We start from the raw sequence: 13,001 nt of genomic DNA, 5'->3' as shown, positions 1-13,001 counted from the left end.
TCAAACCTCCATAGGGAGGCAGAAAAGCGAACAGCTATTCAGTAAGACTAAGCTGAGCGTCGTGAGTTTGAATCTCACCGGTCGAGAATCTTTTAGTAAAGGAAATTTTCTCGACTCTAATCTCAAAATTTTGGATTTTTTTCCTACATGAACAGAATATCAATAAAGAGAAGATGAAAAGTAGATTTCAATATTGCCTATACGTTTTAATTCCGACCTTTTTGCATGTGGGTGCGAGTAACGGTCACTTGAGAAGATTGCAACCATGTATTTTAAGTTTTGCCCAAAGAACTAAATCTCATTTTTCACCGTAGCAAACAAGTTCTCCATTTGTGTTTCCAACAATTAACAATGGAATATCAACTGGTTATACTTACGTGATGCCCGAAAAGTGACCCGTATTCATAATCAACGCCACAAAGCCATCAAAGCGTACAAAGTTGCGAAAAAGACAGCCCAGCGACTGACGGGCCGTTCTGCATTGCTGCTGGTCCTCGAATAGCCCACTCCTCCTTATCTTACCTGACATGTGTAGATGCCCTCATCAAGCCGGCTCGCCTTGGTAATGCCCAAAAGGGCGGTATAGTGATCTCTTGAGTCCGGTGGCAGCAGACGGATCCACATGTTTCTGAATTAATGACGTGTCACCGGTTTGTATGTGTGTGTTTTTGTGTGGGTGGGTGTCGTCCGGAATCGTTGTCGGGACGCCGAGATGTGGGTTGAGTAGGTCGGACCCGTCAGAAACCACCGCCGCCGCCATCGCCAGGAGGTCATCAAAGCGGATCAGTCAAGATGAAAAGGCACAAGTCGAGAGCCGCAGCCGTGTGTCCCGGCAAAGGAAGAAAAAGAAGAACACGTAAATAAGAACGAGATTAAATAACTTTTAGCATGTGATAAGGAGACAAACTGCGGGAGGCAATGGATGGTCGGTCAAGGAATACCGGAAAAGACACGACTGAGTGACAAGTTTACATTTCAAAGGATTCTTCTCTCCGGGAAGGTCGCAGGGATAAGGCTTTTTGTGCTGCTCTCCATTCTTGGTTTGGTGACATTCTGCTTTCAAGCGTGGCAGTGGCAAGCCAGAAGGCCACGTGACACGATAAAGAAATGGCAAGTAGGCAAAGTGGCTGTTATTTCCCTGTTAACGACTCGTGGGTGTGCAAACGTACAGGAAGGTCCTCCGATTTGTGCGATTCCAGACTATTATTTGCTACTTACCGAGTTGCCTTTGTCACGTTCACAAAGAAACCATTCTTATACCAGCGAAAGGTCATCGTTGATGAGCCTTGTGCCACACAGGACAGGATGAACTCGGTATTTTCTCGGACGGGACCTCTCTGGTTAACTACCACGGACTGAAAAAGACAGCATAAAAGACAGAAGTAAATTGAAAATTAATCTAACGAGCAGCTGCGGTTCTGTTTGCTGTGGGACGCGAAGAATGGGAAATCAATTTCATTTTGCTCTTAGGAAAACCTCACGAGGATTTCCGAGGCTGTTGGTAAATTTTACTACGATACGTTTTCCAAGAGCATTCTGAATTAAGACCTGAATTAGTTCAACGAGGGGAAACGGTGAAATCGAAGAAATGAACCTTTTTCCAGATAATATTCATTATACATTTTTGCTGTTCGTTTATGAAGGTACATTTTGAACATTACAAATGTTCCTAGCAAAGGATTTACATATTTTTGCTTCATTCCCTTTAAATGAATCCCTATCGAAATACAGCCAAAACATATAAGCACAATTCCTTTTGAGTTTTGACCGAACAAATTCATTGATCCGTACAAGTATTTTTCTCAATAAGGCGGATAAAAACTTTGTTAACGTTCTGAATTATATGTGGTGTATTCGTTGAGGGAATATCATAATTTCGTGAATTATAGAAGTTTTACGGCGTGTGATTGGAATGAAATCCTTCAGTGAAGAAGTACGAAGGTTTTCCATTGTGTAAATAAGTTCCCGGTGAAGTAAGTCACACATGAGGCAAGAAGAAATGTGAATCTGAAGGTGGCGTGGCCCAGTCGATCGCTAATCAAAATCGTTCGGTACGTATTCGTCCTTGTGAAATACAGCTTCTCCAAGGATTTTTCCAGGAACTCTGCCAGAAGATCTTCCAGAGATTGCTCTATAGATTCCATAAGAGATTTTTATAAGAATTCTTGAAGTGATTTCTCCTGTCATTCCTTCAGAGATTCATCCAGAAATTATTCCAGAGACTTCGCCAAGGATTGATCCAGGAAATCTCTACAGGGTTTTTGCAGAGATATCTTCAGGACTTTATGTACAATCTCTTCAGAAATTACTCCCGATGATTCTCCAATGGTTTTTGTTGGCAGCAGTGAAAAAACAGGTTTTACAGTAGATGTCTTTTTTTTATAGCGAAGTATGCACTTCCACAGAAATGTAATACCCTATATCGATGTGTGGGAAATTTCTTGCAAGAAATGCTCAAGAAAAGCATTTTTCTTTGATTGCAGTACGCAGTTGATGAGAAATGTCAATTCAAATGGAGCTCAGTGTAGAAAATTTCTTGACCATTTCTTGCGCAGAATTTTATTACTTTTCTTAAGCGGAACAGCATACTTAGCTTATGTCTGAACACTACAAAATAAGGGAAACGAATAAATTAAAAGTTTGACGTTTGTCGCTACCAAAACGGATGAACAGGGCATCTCTTTACTTTGCTACCAATCACCACCCAAGTAGCACACGAAACATCTTCCAAAGAGATGCTTTTCAAAAATGGTTTCAATCGCGTATCAATAAAATCATCTGTAATTAGCAGATTAATAGATAAGTAGATTGGGTAGATTTATTAGATGTGATTTGATATTAATTTGTACATTTGTAGACTTTTTAAATTGTAGATTTGTAGATTTGTAGATTGTATTGTAGATGAATTTGAAGATTTGTTAATTTGCAAGTTGTAGTTTTCTAGATTTGTATTTTGTAGAATTTCAAACCATTCAATGGTATCCAAGATGAGTCATGTTATGAGAATAGGAAATGTAAATTTAAATAGCAGTGCGAACTTAGTCGACAAAAACCTGTTGAAGGATTTAATTTTCCACAATGATTTTGATGTAATATTTTTGCAAGAAGTCTGTTATTCAAATTTTTCGTTTGTTCCATCACATATCCCGTATATCGTATATCAATGCAAATGAGCGCGAATCCGGAACTGCTATTTTGATATGGAATTCATTCGAGACAAGTCAAACCTTATTCAGTTTGAATGGAAGAATAACTTCAATCGTGATTAAGAACATAATTTTTGTGAACGTATATGCATTTTCGGGATCTAACCGCAGAAAAGAGAGGGATGAGTTGTTCCTAAATGACCTGACGGCAAATTTATCTACGAACATTGTGGGAGGAGATTTCAACTTTGTCATCAACAGTTCTGATTGCTTGGGAAATTCTAAAAGCTACTGTGTAGGAGGGCTACGACAATTAATTGAGGCATTTGGATGGAAAGACATAGAGTGGGAATTGAAAAAGAAACAGTTTACTTTTCATAGAGCGAACTCTGCGTCCCGATTGGACCGTTTCTATGTACCGTTTTGATTCAAATTCCGGACAGTTTCTAATTCCGGACACTCTACTTTGTATGGGAAAGGTTTCAATTGAAATGTTTCAAAATTTCTTGTTTGAAAGTTCCCAACTTTCAGGCGCGTTTTAATATGAATTTCAAATAGCAATCCATGACAATTATAAAGCGCAACTTGTTTTGACGTTGCTTTTACGAATGTGGGAGATTATTTATAATTTAACTATTGAAGTTCTTCTTTTCGTGAGTTGTCCGGAATTTCAAACAAGGTGTCCGTAAAATGAAGCAAAAGTGAGGTTGTGTCCGGAATAAGAATCGTGGAAAGATCATTAATTTCTATTTATTTTAGGTAATTCAAGCTTTGGAATCCGAAGCTTCGCACACTGTTTGGAAGTTGAGTGTTTCAAAAGTCTGATAACGCACTGGTATCATACAATATGTTTCAATTTATATGCTTTTCAATCGGTTACAGTTCACAGGGGCCTTAAGTGTCCGTAATATGAATCAAAACGGTATCACAAAACTTCATTAGTAACATTCTTGATTTCAAAACAGAGCCGGTTGTTTTTTCTGATCATTGCGGGATAGTCATGAAAATAAAAGTAGATCAAACGATGATAGTTAGCCGAGGACGAGGATTTTGGAAAATAAATTCAACTGTTCTAAAAGATGATAGAGTTTCTGAACTATTTGCAGAGGCTTGCGATTCATGGAAGATGAGGTATGTGTATAATTTAAATAAAAACAAATGGTGGTATGAAGTATTCAAACTTAAATGCAAACAGTTTTACAAATAAAAAAGTAGGGAATTGGTAAGTAGGATAACAAACGAAAAACGATATTTTTATGGTGAAATGAAACAATATATGGTGAAAATAAATAAGCATGATGATACATATTTGGTTATTAAAGTGATTAAATATAGGATAATGGAAATAGAAACTGAAAGACTGAACCATTCGGAGAACAGTTTTAGTATTCAAAACCTGCTTCAAGGTGAAATAATCAACGTTTTTCAGATTGCTGCCCAGATTGAGCGCCAAGAAAGAAATAACATTTCAATACATGAAGAAAATAATGTGGTAATTACTGATTCACTAAATCTCAGGAAACACGTTTACGATTACTATTCAAATCAATTTAAAAAGGAAACCGTTGTTTCAAACCAGAGAGAGATTGAAGATTCTTTGAATCATACAAATTGTTTGGATGATGAGAATAGAGCGCAGCAGGTGTCACCTAAAAGTTTAGAAGAGTTGAAAGATTCTTTAGAGTTAGCCAAGAAGAAAAAATCCCTCGGTCCAGATGGACTGACCTATGAGTTTTATTCGCAAAACTTTGAAGTTATAAAGTATGCTTGGATAACTATCGACCGATTTCCATGTTGAACTGCGACTATAAAAATTTCAAAAAATTCTAACAGAAAGGATTCAGAGCAAGATGCGTAAGTTACTAGGAATGGGTCAAACAGCGTGCCTCCAGAAGACATCTTGTATAGATAACCTAAACAAATTAAGAAGAGTTCTTACGAAATCCTGCGAAAATAAATGGTTTAAGCATGTTTGGTGAGCATTGACTTGAACAAAGCATTTGATAGAGTAGATCATAGGTTTCCAAACTGTTCGGATGTGCGACCCACCTAGCAGTCAGGAATATTTCTCGCGACCCACAAGCGAAAAATTGTGAAAAAAGGTTTCATACTAAAACATTTGAGATCACTCGTTAGTTTTTTGAAAACAATATTAGATTACAAGACGACATTTGCATGTATCAGGTAGTGAAGTAATTAGTTTTCGTTCCTAATTTCACAACAGCTTGATTGATGTCATACCTAGATATGTTTATTAAAGATATGTCATGTTTCATAATCAAATTGCGTTTTGAGAGATGAATAAATGAATCAGAGAGTCACTATTGAAATCATGAGACATTAAAAAATACATTGCTGAAAAGTTAAAATGTGACGAGTTTAATACTGAAAATGAAAAATACAGTTAAACCTCTCCGTTTCACGACTCGATATTGACTCATGGAACCATACTAAAAATTGAATACCATCCTGGGCAGACGGAAAAATCAAAATCACATCTCAAAAAGAACAAATTATGATCGCATATCTCAATTTGATATTGGAAAGATGTTCGAAAATTTTATAAATCTCAGCGCTATAGCTCAACATCTTAAAATATGTATACAAGATCAAAATTAGATCTTCAACATGGAATAAAACATAAAATGGCCGGACTGAACAGTGAGACGTTGAAGCAACCTTGTGGAGCAAAGAGCAGTCTCAAAAAGCGAAAAAGCTGATGCTCTTATTTCCCTGAACGTACATCCGAGAGGGATAGTCGAATAGTTAGCATCTCTGTGTATAGATCTGAAGGTCGAGAGTTCGATCCTGATTACTAGCATTTTTTATTTTTTCTATTCTTCGCCATCTGTCAGATCACATTTTGATATTAATTTGTTGGTCAATCAATAAACTTGCCAGATATTGTTTTGATCTTATAATATCTTAACAAGATATTGTTCATCATTCCTTGCTTAGCGCTTGAACGAGTCGGTCGACAGGATCCCGGTCTCATCGTACGGCACTTTTTGCAGAGTTCATTTAGGCCTTTTTCCCCACCGCCCGCGTGGGTTTTTGGTTTAATTAGTGAGTTAATCAAGTTTCAGTTTTGTGCAAAGTGAGTGCTTAGACGATTGCGCTTTGCGAAGGAAGCGAACTAGTGAAACTAGTATCGTTCCACCGCAATAAAATCATCGCCCATCATAAATTATCGGTGATTGATTTTTCTCCCGCACCGAGAACAACAACAAGGCAGAAGGCCGACCCGGTCGGTCTACTACCTACGGCGCGTGGACGTTCTCCTGCTGTAGAACGGATAAGTATCCATTATCTATTGAATTGCTTTCGCATCTCCGAACAACAGTGTTGAGTTCAAGGTTGTTTTTCGCTTCTCCTCTGTCTCTCTCCCGGTGCAATTTTGCCCGTATAGGGGAGTTGGGTACAAAATAGCCCACTGATTGGTTAATTTTTTTTCCTTTTTTTTGTGAATTTGATTTACCCATTTAGGGGAGGTGTGTACAAAATAGTCCACTCATTGATAATTTTTTTTACACATATATTTTTTTTGTTTTTGTTTTTTTTTTTATTATTTTTTTTTTCTTCATTTGGTTGCGGTTGAGCTTTTTTCCGCATGGATGAATCGGATGGAGGCGATACGCCTCCTAGAGATCTCGTTGCTCGAACGCGGTTCTATCAACCGTCTTCGGCTGGGCCTTGGGTTGTCTATTTCCGGCGCAAAAAGAAGATTTTGAACGTGCTCTCGATTTCTCGGGAGCTGACGCGTAAATATCCTGGGACCGTTATTCACCAAGTGAAAGAATCCAAGCTGCGTGTAACTGCACCTAGTTATAAAGCAGCGAATGAAATTGCTCAGCATGAGGCTTTTACTGTGGAATATTGCGTCTATGTGCCGGCACGGGAAGTCGAGGTGGAAGGGAAAATTATCGACGCAAGTCTAACATGCGAAGACATTAAGACTGGCAAAGGCGTCTTTGAGAACCGGTCCATTCCTGATGTGGCTATACTGGATTGTAAACAATTACAAACAGTTTCCATGGAAGGAAATAAGAAAGTGTTTTCGCCGTCAGCCTCGTTTCGAGTGACTTTCCCCGGTTCCGTCCTCCCGAAATTTGTTTGTATTGACAGTGCTTTTTACCCAGTGCGTCTTTACGTGCCGAAGGTATTCAATTGTACCAACTGCAAGCAGCTTGGCCACAGTGCTAGCTATTGCGACAACAAGCCCCGTTGTGGCAAATGCAACCAAGCTCACTTGGAAGATGCTTGCACACAGGAAGCCGAAAAATGTAGCTACTGTCGCGAGGAACTTCATGACCTGCAGAAATGCTCGGCTTATAAAAGACGCATTCGAAATGAGAGTCGCTCAATTGTGAAGCGCTCCAAGAAGACATACGCGGAAATGGTAAAATCTTTAAATCCGTCCGCAAAAGAGTCTTCATCAGCCATCCCAGTTGGTAACTCTTTTCAAGAGTTGTCTTCCGATGAAGCGAACGACGACGAAACCGATGGGGGAGATTCTTCGGAGGTACACGCACCCGGTAAACGAAAGTCTCAATCTTCTCCGGGACTGCGCCGAAAGGTAATGAAATCTTCCCTCAAAAGTTTGCCCAATTCAAAAGGAGGTGGGGCAAATTTGAAATTGCCGAAGAAACAGGTCTTTGATGCTTCCGTTCCGTGTTGCAGCAAAGATCTGCCGCCCCCGCCTCCACCGATTAAATATACTTCAAAAAGAAGCTCTAGACAAGATAGCAAGAAAAAAGCTACTGAAGTCCCTCGCTCTTCCTCGAAAACCCCCGGGGCCAAGCGAGGATTGATAACTTTTACGGCCCTTGTGGATCGCATATGCAATGCCCTCGGAGTTTCAGACTCATTCAGAGGCATACTCGACCTTTTTCTCCCCGCAATAGAAGAGTATCTCAGGGAATTGACTATTTCGTGGCCCCTCCTTGCTTCGATCATATCTTTCGATGGATAATTCATCGAGTGAGGTACAAGATATGATCACTGTGCTACAGTGGAACTGTCATAGTCTAAAACCTAAATTAGACACATTTAAGTTTTTGCTTCACAACTCCGATTGTGATATATTTGCACTCTGTGAAACATGGCTTTCTTCTGAAGATGATCTTAACTTCTACGATTTTAACATTATACGCCAGGATCGAGATGATAATTACGGGGGTGTGCTTTTAGGGATCAAAAAGTGCCACTCATTCTACAGAATCCCCATCCCGACTCATCCAGGCATAGAAATCGTTGCTTGCCAAATAAGCGTAAAGGGTAAAGACCTTTGCGTAGCTTCTGTTTATATTCCTCCAAGAGTTTCAATAAACCGCCGTCATCTCTGGAATGCAGTCTCCATGCTCTCATCTCCAGTTTTAATACTGGGTGATATGAACTCACATGGTACTGGATGGGGCGAATCTTATGACGATTATAGAGCGGCTATTTTCTATGACTTATGCGCCGATTTCAACTTGAACATTTTGAACACAGGTGAAGTGACACGTATTTCATCCGACGGCCAAGAAAGCCGTCTTGACCTGTCTTTGGGATCAAGTTCACTATCATTCGATTGCATGTGGAAGGTGATCGATGACCCCCATGGTAGTGATCACTTGCCAATAATAACTTCTATCAGAAATAATTTTGAAAGGTCAGAACAGTCAATTCAGGTTCCTTTTGACCTCACTAGGAATATCGATTGGCAAAAATTTGCATCAGCGGTAACCTTTGGTATCGAATCATTCAACACTCTCCCACCGTTGGATGAGTATCGATTCCTAACAGAATTGATTTATAAAAGTGCATTAGAATCCCAAAAGCAACGAGTTCCAAGTGCATTCTTCAAAAGACGACCAGCCACACCTGGTTGGGATGATGAATGCACTCAGTTGTATCGAGAAAAATCTAATGCCTTTAAAGCTTTTCGTAGATATGGTACCTCAGAACTTTATTTAGAGTACTCGAAGCTCGAAAAAAGACTGAAGAATCTTATTAAAGCGAAGAAGCGTAGCTATTGGCGACGTTTCATCGATGGCCTCTCACGAGAAACTTCAATGACGACGCTTTGGAGAGTGGCTCGCAACATGCGAAACCGCTCATCCTCAAATGAGAGTGACGAATACTCCAATCGTTGGATATTCAACTTCGCAAAAAAGGTCTGTCCAGACTCAGTTCCAGCTCAACCGCCATTCTGGGAAACCCAGAGAGACGATGCGTTGGACAGACCATTCACTATGCTGGAATTTTCTATGGCTCTTCTTTCATCAAACAACTCCTCTCCGGGACGCGATATGATTAAGTTCAATCTTCTTAAAAATCTCCCTGATATCGCTAAAAGACGGTTGCTTGACCTGTTCAACTTATTCATGGAGCACAACATTGTTCCACCTGAATGGAGACAGGTCAAAGTAATAGCTATTCAAAAGCCTGGGAAACCAGCGTCTGATCATAATTCGTACCGCCCGATCGCTATGTTATCATGTTTAAGGAAATTGTTAGAAAAAATGATCCTTTCCCGACTCGATCACTGGGCAGTGATGGAAAGTGGCGAACGCTTCATCTGAACTGGAACAAAAACAAAACCAAACGCTCCCGAGCGTCAGAGCGCTGGCTTACTCGCATCTGTCGATTCCCGAGTAACTGAAGCAAAATGTGATTCGCGAACGTGTTCGGAGCTGCTCAGAGTCATATTGTGCTTTTGAGAAAAAAGCTGCTTACCCTCCGAGATTTATGGTTTTCAAGGGCTTTTGACTACAAACTAGTAGTTTACTATCGATATGATGGTTATACAATTAATTTGTCTGTTAAAACCATAATAAATCACACCTTGCTCGGTTACTCGCGAGTAAACGCTCGCGAGCTTGTTGCTACTTCTTTTGACATGTTCTCCCGAGCAGACGGGTGCGGGCTTACTCACACCTAGCCAGATCCCGAGTCTGTGATGTTTGTTATGGGTTGGTATACACTCGTGAGCTGCTTCGTGATGCGAACTTTTCCAGCACTGTCACTGGGTAGAATCAAACAACATGCTTTCCAGTACACAATTTGGCTTTCGCAAGGGCAAAGGAACAAACGATTGTCTAGCGTTGCTTTCATCAGATATTCAACTAGCCTTTGCGGACAAGGAGCAATTGGCTTCGGTTTTCTTGGATATTAAGAGCGCTTTTGATTCAGTTTCCATAGAAATATTGTCAGAAAGCCTGCACAATAGTGGATTACCTGGAATATTGAATAATTTCTTGTACAATCTGTTATCAGAAAAACACATGAGCTTCACTCTCGGTCAACTGACAACTTCCAGAATTAGCTATATGGGCCTTCCCCAAGGCTCATGTCTGAGTCCCTTGCTTTATAATTTTTATGTTAAAGATATTGACAACTGTTTGGAAGAACCATGCACGCTAAGACAACTTACAGATGATGCTGTGGTTTCTATGAAGGGCCCACGAGCGGAAATCTTGCAAAGACCATTGCAAAATTCCCTTGATAATCTATCCACTTGGGCTAGAAATTTGGGGATCGAGTTTGCTCCGCAAAAAACTCAACTGGTCGTATTTTCAAGGAAGCGGAATCCTGCCCAACTAAAGCTTAAGCTTTTGGGAACAGACATCGACCAGTCTTTGACTTCAAAATAGCTTGGGGTCTGGTTTGATTCAAAAGGCACTTGGCGAACTCATACTAGGTATTTAACGGAAAAATGCCAACAAAGGATCAATTTTCTACGAACAATTACCGGAACATGGTGGGGTGCTCACCCGGAAGACCTCATAAAACTCTATAAAACAACCATTCTCTCTGTTCTAGAGTATGGCTCTTTCTGTTTTCTCTCAGCAGCAAACTGCCACTTGATTAAATTGGAACGAATTCAATATCGTTGTTTGCGTATCGTCTTAGGGTGTATGCACTCGACACATAATGCGAGCCTAGAGGTTCTGGCAGGGGTTTTACCGCTACAAAACCGATTCTGGGAGCTCTCGCTAAGAATACTTATTAAGTGTGGAGTGAGCAACACACTCGTCATCGAAAACTTCGAAGAATTGCTCAAACTGAACACTCAGTCAAAATTCATGAGAGTTTATCTCTACTACATGTCATCTGACATTAGCCTTCCATGTTATAACCCTCCACGTGTACGCTTCACCAATGACAGTTCCTCTGTTGAATATGATCTGTCCATGAAACAAGCTATTCATGAAATTCCAGATTAATTTCGATGTATAACTATTCCACGTATTTTCAACGCAAAGTTCCAGAATGTCGATTCCTACAAGAGATATTTCACTGACGGGTCACGTATAAATGGATCCACTGGCTTCGGTGTCTTCAATGAAAACTCTTCCGCCTTCCGAAAACTTCAGGAACCTTGCACGGTTTATGTTGCTGAGCTGGCAGCAATCAACTTCGCTTTGGGGATGATCTCTAACATGCCCGCAGACCACTTCTTCATCTTCTCGGATAGTCTCAATTCTATTGAGGCACTCCGATCGATGAAACCTGTAAAGCATGCATCTTACTTTCTTACAAAAATAAGAGAGCAGATGTGTGCACTGGTCGAAAGATCATATAAGATTACCTTTGTATGGGTCCCCTCACATTGCTTAATTTATGGCAATGAGAAGGCGGACTCTCTCGCAAAGGTGGGCGCTGAGGAAGGTGAGATATATGATAGAAGAATTTCACACGATGAATTGTTTCATTTAGTATGTCAAAGTTCTCTTCACGGTTGGCAAAGCGACTGGCTAAATGACCAACTGGGACGGTGATTACATTCCATAATCCCTAGAGTTTCCTTGCGAGCGTGGTGGAAAGGTTGGGATGTAAGTCGAGATTTCATTCGCGTGATGTCAAGACTTATGTCCAACCATTACTCGCTAGACGCACATTTGCACAGGATCAACCTCGCGCTGAGCAATATATGTAATAGGTGTGGTTCCGGTTATGATGACATCGATCACGTAGTTTGGCAGTGCCCGGGTATGGACGCCTCCAGAGCACAACTTATGGATACCCTTGCGGCCCGAGGTAGACAACCCTATGTTTCAGTTAGAGATGTGTTGGGCTCCCGCGATCTCATCTACATGTTGTCGATTTACGATTATCTTCGCTTGTGTTGTATAAAAGTTTAATTCTCTTGTGTTCTCTTCCCCAGTTTTTTTTTTTCTCTGTGTTTTGTCCCATTTGTGTTGGATTGATGTTCCTGGCCATCCGGCAATCGAAAACCTACATGAAGTTGGTATACGCCATGATACGACAAACGAGCAACCATGAAATACCACCCGGATGAGCTGCAAAGAACCCTGTTACCCAATCCCAACCTAGCCCATCCTAAAAATATTTGTGACCACTAACCTGGAGTTGCCACGAGTACCCTGGCTCCAACCCGGACTAAACTTGGTACTTAAGAAGTTAAACAATTGTAAAAAAGTACAAAAATGAATCTCGGCTCCATAAAGCGTTAAACGCGATAGAGCCTTAAATAAATGAATTGGTAAAAAAAAAAGATATTGTTCAATACTTCTCCATATAAATTTTTGATATTATTTTTGATCTTTTATCTCTTATCTCCAACAAACCAATAGCTTATTATAATCGTCAGTAATTACTTTAGAACAACAAATTATGATCTTCGTCAGCTTTTTCCACCTGCTCGGGATGGTTACTATCATGATCCCAGTTTAACAAAGTATTTTTGTTACATGCCACGATATTCTATAAGTAAATGGTCCTTTCAATATCGACTCATGGAGGTTCGATTTTATTTCACTAGTTGTAAGAACACAAAGATTTTTCGAAAATATTTATTTCAGCCAAAAGAGTATCGATAATCAGTAAAATTGAATAAATTAATAAATT

General features: G+C 40.1%; 1 protein-coding gene across 1 annotated transcript in view; it reads right to left on the bottom strand.

Moving 5' to 3' along the window:
• Positions 1-1,355, bottom strand: part of LOC110681009 (roundabout homolog 1-like) — a gene marked incomplete at both ends in the record, with an annotated part of 53,336 nt that extends 51,981 nt beyond the window's left edge. Inside the window, 2 exons of the mRNA XM_021856774.1 lie at positions 523-628; positions 1,219-1,355. Coding sequence (XP_021712466.1) covers positions 523-628; positions 1,219-1,355 — 243 coding nt within the window. The remainder of the gene's footprint in view (positions 1-522; positions 629-1,218) is intronic.
• Positions 1,356-13,001: the final 11,646 nt, after the last annotated feature.

Source organism: Aedes aegypti, unplaced genomic scaffold (assembly GCF_002204515.2).
Source record: "Aedes aegypti strain LVP_AGWG unplaced genomic scaffold, AaegL5.0 Primary Assembly AGWG_AaegL5_hic_scaff_233_PBJ_arrow, whole genome shotgun sequence".
NCBI lineage: Eukaryota > Metazoa > Arthropoda > Insecta > Diptera > Culicidae > Aedes > Aedes aegypti.
This window is presented reverse-complemented; position numbering and strand designations above follow the sequence as displayed.